The sequence below is a fragment of the Apis dorsata genome, unplaced genomic scaffold (genome assembly GCF_000469605.1).
Source record: "Apis dorsata unplaced genomic scaffold, Apis dorsata 1.3 scaffold_683, whole genome shotgun sequence".
Lineage (NCBI taxonomy): Eukaryota > Metazoa > Arthropoda > Insecta > Hymenoptera > Apidae > Apis > Apis dorsata.
The window spans coordinates 134,856-146,920 of NW_006263864.1; the positions used below are offsets into that span (position 1 = coordinate 134,856).

Below are 12,065 nucleotides of genomic sequence, written 5' to 3' on the forward strand. Positions count from 1 at the left end.
CCTTTTCTTTTCCTCGCTCTCTCTTTATTTCGACCAACAAGTCTAGTCAACGATCTAATCATTATCTGTCATTTCCTTCCCTTCTTTTTTTTTCTTCTCTCTTTTTCTAAGTTAAAAGCGCCACGAAGGAAAGGAACGGTCTCGCTCGAATTAATTAAAGTTATGATAACCCGTTGTCTCTGGGGAACAATTGCCGACCCGATTAAGAACCCGAATATTTATTCAAGCGATCGAAGGAAATATACAGCCGGAGTGAAGACGAGAAAACCGAAGAACGCGAAATTGGAACGATCTCGTCCAATTTCCTCCGTGACGAAAGACCCGTTTCTAACGGAGTCGCGTTCATCTCTTTCCACCTTTGTTAACACGATTCATTCGGGAACATAGCGCGCGGGGAGAGAGGGAGATAAGAGATAAATGTGACACGACCAAAGAAAAGAGAAAAAAAAAAAAAAAAAAATACGGAACGAGGAGTAGTCGAGTAGTCGAGTAGAGGCCTAAAACAGATTAAGATCCGTACTATTTCCTAGATATTACGTGTACTTATGTATGATAATAACGTAATATAATTAATGTGAACTCGGTGTCAGGAGCGCGGAACGAAGGATCCACGTACGTTTCAAGGATCCACTCGAATTTCATCCTATTTCCTGTCCTATTCGAGTTCGCGGACCTGACACACCGTGCGTAATAACATACTATACCGCCTACGTGTATTATTTATGAGATTATTACTATTATTAATGTTATTATTATTATTACTTTTATTATTACTATTATTATTACCGTTATTATTATTATTACTATTATTATTATTACTATTATTATTATTATTATTATTATTATTATTATNAGAAAGAGAGAAGGAGATATTTATACTATATATTGCGAAACGAGAGTACACGCGAAACGGAACCAACCAAGTTTTATTAACGAATTAAGCCGATAAACAATAGATCGTACAACTTGGAATATAAGTTGAAGACGAATCATAGAATCTAGCGGAATTTTTTAACGATCGAAATTAAATATCGTTTCTGATAACAGCATCCATCACGAGAGCTCGGATATCTTTTATAGAGGACACGCCGATCTATATCGAGGGAAAAGGAGGTATAGAAATTAATACGAACGTATTTTTTATTGGTTTCTTAATTTCTTAAAAAAAAAAATCGATTCGAATATTAGCGAGGATATTAAAGAGAAACAAAAAAAGAAAAAAAAGAAAAAAAAAGAATACACGTAACAAAGAAGCGGCTAATACGCTGGAGAAAAATTAATATTGAAAAGAGCTTCCCCCGTTTGTTTTTCGCAAACTTCGATTGCCCCGTGGCCATCGAACGTTCGAAACTCCTTCGGTTTCGTGAAACTTTCGTTTGGCGCAGTTTGTCGAACAAAGAAAAAGGAAATATTTGAACGCGGCGATCGGGGCGATCGATTTCCAATTTTTTTTTTTTTTTCCATTTCGGTTTGCGATCGTAGCCCAGCGTATATTTGAGTAACTCGATCGAGAGTAGAAAGATCACGAATGACCATTAATAAAATACCATTTATTCTGATACATCGGTTTATTTCATACCCATCATATCGTGTGTAAAAAAAAAAAAAAAAAACAACAAACAAACAACCCGTTCTCCGCTTCCAAAATTCCGGAAGCACAAAAAAAAAAAACAAAAAAAAAAAAACCGCTTTCCCCTTCAAAATTTTTCCTTTTAAAAAAAAAAAAAAAAAAACTACAAACTAACAATCCGTTCTTCGGTTCAAAATTTTCCGTATTCAAAAAGAAGAAAACGAAGAAGAAAAAAAAATATCGATCCGCTGCTTCTTCCGATTACACGATCCTTCGTCGTTTTAAACGTATTAAAAAAAAAAAAAAAAAGAAAAAGAATTTTTTTTCTCTCAAAATTATTATTCGCATGGCGCCAGCTGACACCTGGATCGACGCTGAAGCTTCTTGGGACAAGGATTCCCTCCGTTTCGTGCCTCTTGCTGAACATTTCAAATCAATACGCGTTCATTAAACTAATCTCACGAAAATAGAATCGATTTCCAAGTTCCAAGTTCGTTCCGCTCACCTGAATCGTGCGAAAACTGGTCACACGGCCTGTCCCGCAAGAAACGCTGCAAGGTGTCCAAGGTGACCAACCACTCACGACACAATGGACAGGTGGGAGAGCCGGCGATATTGGGGCGAGTTGAGCGTCGGTTGTGTTGAAGGGTTGTCCGCTGAGAATCGCTCGCACCTGAAAGTAAACCAACACTTTCCTCCCGTTAACGATCTTCCGTTAACGAAGCAAGTGAACGAGCAGAGTGAGTTCACTCACAATGCCACAAGTATTGTCGCACTCCTCGGCCGTTAAGAAGTTGTTCCTGTTGCCACGACAACCGCCGTACACGAACGGCACGCACATCAACTTTTGAGGAACGAACGCCCATCTCTGGAAATATCCCCTGCAGGGTCCAGCGTTCGGTTCCTCCATGCAAACCACTGCAAACCGTGATAAATCGTTTATCGATTACTTGTTTTCTCGTTTTTCCTCTAAAATTCGTCGTAAAAAAAAAACAAACCTTTCGCAGTCGCCATGTCGAAGGTGCAGTCAGCCTGGTCCAAGCACGGCCGTTGTTGGACCAGTTCCATCTTCGAGGAGCACTCTTGCTGTTTCGACGGGTCGACCATCAACAATCGGGTTCTTAATTTCACACCTTTTCCGCACGAGGCGCTGCACGGGGACCAATCCGACCAATCGGTCACCTGTGAAACGAGTTTCCGCGATTTCCCGAATAAAGTATCCAGAAATTTGTAGAGGAATGCTAGAAATTGTAGAGGAATGCTAGAAACGCGGGTGAAAAATACCTTGCAAGTAGGATCGATCTGTTCCTCTAGACCGGACGAGCAAGGCGGCTCCATGCATTTCACCTTCTCAACCAGGGATACGTGAGGACACCGTTTACGACCCATTCTATCCTTGAACCGCCTTGTTCTCAGCTTCATCCCCACCCCACACGTGGAGGAACACTCCGACCAGTGGCCCCAATCGGTTGTTTCGCAGAAAGCATCGTTATTGCCACCGATCAACGAGCCAACACCATCGTCCGTGTCCTCCTCGCCTCTGAAATCGCCTTCTCTAATATATATATATATATATATATACATATATACGCACATTTTCCACGAATCTCTCTCACAAAATTATACGTATATACGTATAAAAACGTAGAGAATTGTCATTCTGAAGACAACGCTTACGAGCATTCCGGGATCGAGGAGACGCACATCTCCTTGGAGACCAATTGTCTGTTGCACTTGAACATGGCTGCCTTCTCGGGCATCAAATACGATCTGGTACGCATTCTCAATCCTTTGCCACAGCTCACCGAGCAGCTCGACCATGCCGTGTACTCCGTGGTCTGACACTCGGCTGCGAGCAAATAAATTCGAATTTCAGAGTGTGCCATAAGAAATGGCGACGAAACGAATGGACGATTTGGATTGTACGGTACGCCTGACAGTGTCCTCGGTGTTCTCGGCTATCTCGAGCTGAGCGACCTGCTGCTGAAGAACCTCCTCGTCGCAGCCCCGTGGAATGATCTTCTCCCTGGTCAAGTACAGCCTGGCGAGCGGCAGCATCGGTCTTCCGCTGGGGTCGTAGAAAGGGGATCTAGGGTCTTCGGGGTACAATGTGGTGATCGGTTTCATCTTCTCGCGCGGCGTCGTCTCGGAATTGGGCGACATGTACGAGATTCCATTGTCGGTGCCAGCGTCCCAGGGGTACAGGTCGATTATCTCGCTTTTCGTCCAGCTGCAATCTTTTCTGCATAGATTCAGTTTGCTCACGCCGACCACCCAGTCCGGAGACGGTCCGAACATGGAAGCCACGGAGATCATTGGACGTTTTCTGTCCACTCTGGGGTAAAAGATAAAGGGTATTTCTAAAATTTCTTTTTTCGCAGGGAAAAAAATTAATCTGAATAAAAAATTCAATGGAGGAGAGTCTTGGTTCGTTTCGTTCGAGGGAGGAGTAAAGGATCTATCTACCTGAAGTTAGTGGTCGTATTGCTGTTTACGTTCGGGTACCACAGCCCAGCAGCTTTGATGAGGGTTCTTAATTTGTTAGAATTAGCTCTGAGCTCGGTCTCTACGCCGGACGCGGAGCCCCACTCGGCCAACTGGCGGAAGCCGTCCGTGGCTATGTGCTCCTTACCCCAGAAGGAGAAGCTCGGCACATGCGAGGCACCGATCAAGTCGCTGAAGTGGGTCAGCCAAACGGAGAACGGGAAGTCCTTTGGATGGGTCACGTTCGACCAGATTCCCTCCATTATCAACTGCAAACGGAGAGAGGAATCTGTGTGAGAAGTCGCCGATATTCCTCTCCGCCTTTCAGACTGGCAGACCGTGGTTCCACGACTCCGGTACGAGTTGATACCGAGTTGAGTAACTATCACAATTGTGGCAGCTCGTGTTATGCTACCTTCTTTTACTTTATCATCTCGTTTCGTTTCTTTACTCTACTTACTTTTACTGCGTTTATTCGAACGTATTTCACTCGTATATCGTTCCATCCTCTTTTTACCGCCAAACTTTGCCCGACTCGACGCGTGACATTTTCATCGAGTTGAGAGAGCAGAAAATTAGAATTTTATATATGATATTATATTTCACTTAAGTTTTTTTAAACACAATATTCTTCAATTGATAATAATAATCGCTTGAATCGGATATATTCAATTTTTCTAAACTTAACGGATGTTTAGCGGAAGTCTCTCCGGCAATCTCAATTATCCAAGTGTTAGTTTCCTATTTCGAAGTTATCTTTCGAAATTTCCCTAGGAAAAAACACGTATATCGTTGGATTCCTCTTTTCATGTCGAACGCATAAAGAGACGACTGACTATCTATTGCAATGAAATATTTATTTCTCTACGAGAGCGTCTCTCCAATCTCCAATAAATCCAACCCAATAAATCGAATACAATTGAACGATTGGAGGAACGATACGAGTACGAGTACGAGATCGATAAGAAATGAATAAAATTAATTTTATTCGTGCTAACCGAATACTTGGCCTCGTCGCAGGCGCAACACTTCTCCCCGTCCAAGGCCTCGACCTCGGCTGAGTCCATCTCGCAGAAGGTCTTGGTCAAAGCTCCATCCTCGGCGTACCAGCGCACGTTATTCTCCAAGACCATGGCTGTGAAGATAACGCATCCCGATCCTGACGGCGGTGCCCTCCACATCACTTGGACCTGAGCCAAGGTAAGAAGACGTTTTATATCACGCGGTTCTGGTTGCGGAAATTCGCGGCCTCTGCCCACGATAACGCGGCTGGATCAAACATCTCTGACGGTTGGCCACCGGCCAACCGTCAGAAATTTATCCGCGTTATCTGCGCCCCCTGCATTTTCGCCTGTGTGTATCCAACATCGTAAACCTCGATATCGAATCTTTTAACAGAAAAAAAAGAAGAAGAAGAAGAAGAAGAAAAAGATTCTATAGAGAATAATTCACCTCGTTCTTCGGATAATCTGAAGCTTCGGAGATGGTATTGACACAATCTTCGTTGAACGTGGTCAAACCATCGGGGAACAGTTGGAAGTATCCTACTCGAGCCGTAGGATTATTAGGCGCGTGTTGCGAATTGACGGAGAGAGTGAAATGCGTGAATTGTTGCAATCTCTCGTGCGTTTGCGAGCCTGAAATCGAATTTATCGCGATAATATAAACGATCGAAGCCCCCCCTTTCGCTATCCATCATCTAACCATCATTAATCCATTACAATTTTTTTTTTGTAACGTAATAAATAATTTCATTCAAAAACCACAATTCGTCTATAATACGTAAAAGTATATCCCTGAAATGGATAAATAAACAAGACACGATTAATTTATCCCAAAGAAAATTGTAAAACTCCCAAGCAACGTTTGAAGCAACGTGTTGCTTCGTTTATCTGTGAACCAACTAGCGAAAATCAACTAGTGTCATTCATTATGGTATACGATAGCGAAAGGGTTATATTACACGGTTGCAGATGTCTTTTTAGAAGAAGGGGAAAATCGTTGTTACCTTGCAAACTGATCGTGTAAACAGCGTTGGGAATATATTTGTCGGCCTTCCCGCTAACGAGTATCCTGTAACCACCGTCACCCGTGGTCCTCGATGCGGAAGTTTGTTCCGCGGTCGGTCTCATAGGGCATCCGGCCTGCACCGTGATCACCAGACACGCTGTCACGGTCAGGAGCAACATGACGAAGCTTGAAATGATCGATGCTCTCTCGATTCTGTCGAACACAAATTATAATATCCGACTAATCCTCTCGATACAGGAAACAACGAGCGAATAATTTGTCCTCGTGAATTGGAAACTGGACGGATTTGTACAGCGCGTTGAAATTGAAAAAAAAAAAAAAAAAAGATGGAGAAGTAAATATACGCGCATGAGCACTTTTAATCTTTATCTATGAATAGGAACGGGCGACGATATCAAGAGGTCGCATCCTTGAATCGTATCAAACAAAACGTATCGTTGTTTTAAAGATGTTATTTTAATCTGGAAAATGTTATCGAGCAGAGAACGAATCTCTCATAATTAGAAATAAAAGATAAAGTCGGAGATTTAATTTGGTAGGTGACAGGCTCCTAAGAAAGAATTTCGAAAGGAGATTCATTCAATTTTCCGAATCAATTCCGATCAACTGTCCTCTCTCTCTCTCTCTCTCTCTCTCTTAAAGATTTTTCTTTGATCGATCCGAGGCATGCGAAACGCGTCCCTCGTCTTTCGTTTGCTTCCTCGACACGACATATATGAAAACATGAAATTACGAGACACGAGTCTGTATAACTGTGATCGTGACGAGAAACTTCAATTGCGATCGATCGAACAACACAGGACAGGATAATAAACCGAATACTCTTCTCCACGATATTACCCATTTAGATTTCCATTAACGGTCTTTGCTCGATGCTCACTCGTACGAATATCGCGTTCAAATCAATCCGACAACGATTCGAAATACAAAATATTCCTCCACGATTTGACAACGTGTGTTTGCCAACGATTCAATTGCACGAAAAAACGATCGTGAACGTTTCGTCCACGCGTGTCCGTCAAATATGAATATAACGGCAAGTTACTCGTTACGAAACGACCTCTGCATATAGATTCATCTGATGGCCAGATATGTATCTCGAAACGTGTGGTGGAACATTGTCTGCATACGTGCAGGACGACGGATCCTGAACGACAGGTGGACAAAGAGAGGCGAGTCGCGTGGAAAGCGAGAGAGGAGAGTACAATAATGATCGAGGCAGAGGTCTAGAAGAGATGCATCGGGTTACGCGCGAGCGTGGAAGTGGGTCGGGAGTTCGAGATCTTTCTCTCTCTCTCTCACTCGCTCTTTCTTTCTCTCTCTCTTTCTCTCAAGATGGCAGTTTCTCGACCATGTAGGTGTATAGGTTTCTAGAACGATGGACTCGTGTTGTGAGGAAGAAACAGGGACACCGGCGCGTTTCGCGAACGGAAATTGTACACGTGCTTCCGCGGATCCCACTTTGAAAGTTTCGATCGAGTTAATCTTTGGATACTTTCATTCGTAGACAGGCTGCCAAACAGGTTAGGAGAAAATGGAGAAGATCGAAAAGCGGAAAGTAAAAGTGGATGGATAAGGATGGAAAAGCGACGAAATTTTGTGTAGTGGTAGAATAGAAGTAGTTGGACGAGTAAATTTACGATGCGATTACGATCGAGGTAGGTGGTGTGGAGAGGAAAAATACGACGAGTTGATGAGTCTTTAAACGGAATAATAGTTAATAATAATAGTTAGTCAGCGCGTCAAGTTGATTCGAATCTGCTTTGTTCTCGTGAGAAATGTATGAACGCGAGAATATATTTTTTTATCGCGGGAGGAAGAAAAAGTATAAACTTGGTCGATTTCGTATTTATCGACGAGGCGCATATCGATCGATAAAGGAGGAAAAGTTTTAATCGATCCGTACCTTCCTCTTCGTTGAATCCTCCACGGCCAAATCACGAATTCTCGCTCGCGTGAATTTTCACCACAGAGAAAACGCGATGCGAATTAACGATGAATTCCAACCGTCCTGATCGATCGTAAATTTCGCCGAACGTGCGAACCGTGAAAAGAAAATGATCGCAGCGCGTTTCGACTCTCGTTCTTCGCCAGTCTTCTCTACGATTTCACGCCCTCACTGAATTCGCTCGTGAGTCATGACGCCTAATTCGCAATTAAAAATAATAATCGTGCACAAAAAGACACTTTTCAAATATCGCAAAAATCGATCGCAGTGATTAATGGTTATTGTTAAGAAGTTACGATTGTGCAAGCAAGTCTCGTGTTTGTCGATCGTTCGAATTTTTTCACGTTACGAATATAGCAACGGAAGGAAGATAAGCAACGAGTGACTACGTGTGTGGCGTGTTTCGAAATAGGAAGAAAGTAATAAAGTGTCGGTGAAATAAAAGGTGTCGAAACTTGAATTTACTCGAGTACACGTTCGAGAAACGACAAATCGTTTATCGATAGACGAGTTTATAGATTGAATTACAGTATCCAAACCTCGTCGAAGACAATTTTCTCGAGAGAAATTTAGCAAAATTATCGCGAAAAGTTTACTTCTCTCGTAAACTTCTCGTCGCACGATTTCGCGGAAAAGAAAAAAGAAAACTCCGATACGTCTTAACGAATTAGAAGCGTCGAACGAAAGCGTGACTTCTTTCGCGAGATTCGCGTGAATTCGTGCTTATGGATTAAATTTTAACGATTACCTAACGTTACGAGAATTGACGAATATATACATACAATATAGAACGATATCTTTTTTCGTAATGAAAAAGCTTGGTTTTTTTTTCCTTCTTAAAAATCGATCGAAAAAAAAGAAAAACGAATAAAGAAATTTCACTTCGCGACTTTTTGAATTATCACACGTAGTAATAAAAAATGAAAAAAGAGAAAATTTAAAATCGCACACCTGCTACGCCACTGTGCCTTTGGGCTGAAAGACACGATTGCTTTCTTTCGCTTTTCTTTTTCCGCGCGGGCAAACGACGAAAAGTGGTGGTTCGCGTAGACGAATAAGAGCAGAGAGCAGCCGAGATGCAAGAACGATCGGGCACGACTAAACGAGATGACGAACCGGACGGCCGGTATCGCGGATCAGGAAAGTTAGCGGCGCCGATTCGAAAATGTCTGCTGCGGAAGCTCGCTCCGCGCTTTCGTTCTTTCCCTCGAAATCTCGAATAGAATTCGAATCTGTGCATAAACATTGTGCACAGGTTTGTTACTCGCTTCTCTACGCTTCCCGCTTCGTCTCTTGAATTCGAATGACTTCATTTCGATAAATGGAAAAGATAGGAGGAAAAAATAATAATAATCTACCATAAGTTTTCATAATTTGAGCGAATTAAAAAGAAACGGTTTTAAATGGATATTGTTTTTTTGGATATTTATTTAAGATATTAAATTAAAGATATTGCGAGTTTCGTACACGGAGCATACGTATAAGCGACAAACCAACAGCAAAACTCGGCGGACATTATCTCGAGTCATGAGGTCAGTTTTGAATCGTCGTATCTCCCTGGAAGTAGCTTCAACTTTTAGATAACGCGTTCCAGATAGTAACGTCCGCGTTTGCTCAATATTTTCTTTTTCCTTCGACCAAATTCAGGGAAATATCCATATCTAACCATTCATATTTAACCGATATTTAATTCGATATTGTAATTCATATCTAGAGAAATTAGATCTACGTAATAACGTTACAACAGATTTTTCTTTTGATAATTACGCATCGACGGATTAAGAAATATAATTATAATTATAATAAAAATTCTATTATCAAAAATTCGAGCTTATTAAAATTTTCTTTAAAAGATTAGAAGATTAAAAGATAGTAGAGTTAAATCCATTTCTAAACATAGATTCAATAAGAGAGATAAAAGAAAAAAGCTACGTGCCTATATCGTGCTATCTTTCACTTAAAACGAAGCAAGCTGACCAATCTAGATCTAAAACGTTTCGTCGAATCGTTTCTTCCGCTCTTACGAAACGCTTCGCGCATGGAACAAAAATAAACGTGTATTCGAAAGGAGCGCGTCGTTGGCGCGTCGGTGGCGTCATCGCGATTCGCATGCGCGAAATTATCGAGCGGCTCTGACGAGCGAGAGTCGAGTCGTCGGTTTCGTTGTCTGTCCCTCCGCCGTAGCGAACGTAAACTGAACGGTGCGTGGCGTGACCGTGTGAGTAAGTGGCGAGCAGTAGCACGAGCACGAGCACGACGCGAATCCAATCTCGTGGCAACGAGTCTCGGCTGAAGGAGAAGAGAAAAAACTGGGCAGTATGGCCACCTCGAGGAGAAGATCGCGCATCTAACAACGGGAGGCGAGATGCCGATCTCGGCCGGTTCGCGGCTGACCTCTGTCGTTCCGTTCGGTTCCTACGCGACCACGTCTCTCGGCTGGCCGTGATTCGAGGGAAACGCGCGCCTCGCCTCGCCTCGTCTCGCCTCGCCTCGCCTCGCTCGCTGTTGTCTCTCTCTCCGAGTGATCGTGGCGACAGAACGCCAGCAGGAATCGCGGCGTGAAAGCACGAGGAGGGCTGGGCATGGCCACTCTGGCTGGCAGCTCGTCGTCGGGCCTGGCCAGGCCACCGACCATGCTGGAGCAGCTTCTCGAGGAGATCAACTTTCAGAGGACCAAGGAGCTTCGACAGATGCTCAAGGATGGTTCGTATGGTTTCCAAACGTATTTCGATTGATTTGAATTAAGTTTCGGAGTCGATGTTTTTAAAAACGGGGTTCGTTTTACGCGGGGTCTCGAGTTGGGGGAGTCGTTCGAGAGGGGGAGGAGGGAGTGCACGCGACGAGGGTGTGTTCCTCTCCACGGAGAGGGACCACGGTGCCTTTTGTTCGGCTGACGAGGGTGATTTCACGATCGATCATCCTGTACGAGGGGAAAACGAGTAAAAACGATAGGCTGGCTGTGGTGCTCTCGCTTCTATTTGCTTCCGTTTAGGGAACGTTTATTTTTGGTAAACCGTTTCTTCGCGTACACGTTTTCCTCCATGCCGTCGTTTCGCTCTCTGCGTTTAATATCGTTAACGAGTGAAAGGCGAAAAAGAATCGATTTCAATGAATTTGCAATTATATAGTGTAGGCTTAGATTGAAAACATTGGAAGGAAAAACAAGCGCGATATGCGATGTTAATGCATGCGTGTCTAATGTAATGTTGTTACGTATGTTGTTTTTTTTCCTTCGCTTTCTAATATTCGAATATTTTCGAAATCGCTTTATTATTTTATTTATATTGATCGATTATCCTTCGATCGTTAAGTAAGATACAACGTTTACGCGAATAACGAATAATTGTTAGATACCGGTTCCGTCGTTCCATAAATGTAATATGACGCGACGCGGTGTCAACAAGCAATTACACGCACGCTGCGCGTACGTATGACTCAACGCCATTTCCTCTTGGATAAATAAATCGTAATTTCCATTCTTCGAACGATGGATTTTCGAAACGAAACATTCTTTTTCTTTCCAACCGGTTGAAAATTAATATAAAAATTAATACAACCGTATTCCCACGCATCGACGAGAAGAAATTAATTAATAAACTATTTATACAGGATCGCAAGCTATTTTAAACAGCCGGAAGGTCAAGTTTCACTCAAGTTTTTAATAAAGTCGTGCAACCCTTTAATAAAGCGGATGAGGGAACATCGTTGAGATGTCGAGGCTGACAATAGAGGCTGCAATTAAATACTCGTGGCACATTCTTATCGATTATCGATTGCCTCGGAGATTCGGTCGCGGTTAGTTCCTGTCCCCTTGAGAATTATTTCGTCCCGCTGCTTCTTCGCGTATAATCGTCGAGTTGACCGCGTTATTGCCGTTAATTGAAAATATCAATCTTTATTTATTTATTTATTTTTTTTCTTCCATCCATCTGACCTTTCTTTAGCATCCTTTATCACCTATATTCTCTTCTTCTTCTCGTCGAGCTCTAATCGAATCACACACGTTTTGTTTTTTTTTTTTTTTTTTTTTTT

At 42.6% G+C, this 12,065-nt stretch overlaps 2 protein-coding genes and 1 long non-coding RNA gene across 4 annotated transcripts in view; 1 reads left to right on the forward strand and 2 right to left on the reverse strand.

Moving 5' to 3' along the window:
* Positions 1-857: 857 nt before the first annotated feature.
* LOC116186430 overlaps positions 858-12,065 on the reverse strand; it is a 25,734-nt gene continuing 14,526 nt past the window's right edge. Inside the window, exons 2-3 of the long non-coding RNA XR_004151419.1 lie at positions 11,641-11,651; positions 858-1,062 (exon numbers count right to left, since the gene is read on the reverse strand). This is a non-coding gene — a long non-coding RNA (uncharacterized LOC116186430). The remainder of the gene's footprint in view (positions 1,063-11,640; positions 11,652-12,065) is intronic.
* On the reverse strand, positions 1,843-9,238 carry LOC102674185 (spondin-1). 2 transcript variants are annotated; one of them, XM_031513652.1, is made up of 13 exons: positions 8,985-9,238; positions 7,992-8,230; positions 6,063-6,279; positions 5,507-5,691; positions 5,053-5,244; positions 4,037-4,323; positions 3,502-3,905; positions 3,248-3,419; positions 2,855-3,110; positions 2,569-2,752; positions 2,325-2,488; positions 2,076-2,243; positions 1,843-1,989 (listed from the first exon to the last, which is right to left on the reverse strand). In XM_031513652.1, the coding sequence occupies exons 3-13, from the start codon at positions 6,241-6,243 to the stop codon at positions 1,909-1,911; spliced, it is 2,274 nt and encodes a 757-aa protein (XP_031369512.1). In that variant the 5' UTR covers positions 6,244-6,279; positions 7,992-8,230; positions 8,985-9,238; the 3' UTR covers positions 1,843-1,908. The 2 variants fall into 2 exon arrangements, with proteins under 2 accessions (XP_031369512.1, XP_006622303.1); XM_006622240.2 differs by lacking the exon at positions 7,992-8,230 and having other exon boundaries at positions 8,985-9,237.
* LOC102672957 (uncharacterized protein KIAA0930 homolog) overlaps positions 9,993-12,065 on the forward strand; it is a 7,443-nt gene continuing 5,370 nt past the window's right edge. The window contains exon 1 of the mRNA XM_031513667.1: positions 9,993-10,740. Within this exon, the coding sequence (XP_031369527.1) occupies positions 10,616-10,740 (125 nt within the window). The 5' untranslated portion in view covers positions 9,993-10,615. The remainder of the gene's footprint in view (positions 10,741-12,065) is intronic.

Bases quoted from the DNA above. Each gene is read 5' to 3' on its own strand.
- LOC102674185 (XM_031513652.1), bottom strand. From the start codon at position 6,243: ATGTTGCTCCTGACCGTGACAGCGTGTCTGGTGATCACGGTGCAGGCC. The intron at 5,245-5,506 runs GTGAATTATTCT...ACCTTGGCTCAG, and splicing joins CAGATTATCCGAAGAACGAG to GTCCAAGTGATGTGGAGGGC. The intron at 3,420-3,501 runs GTACCGTACAAT...ATTTGCTCGCAG, and splicing joins CACCGAGGACACTGTCAGGC to CCGAGTGTCAGACCACGGAG.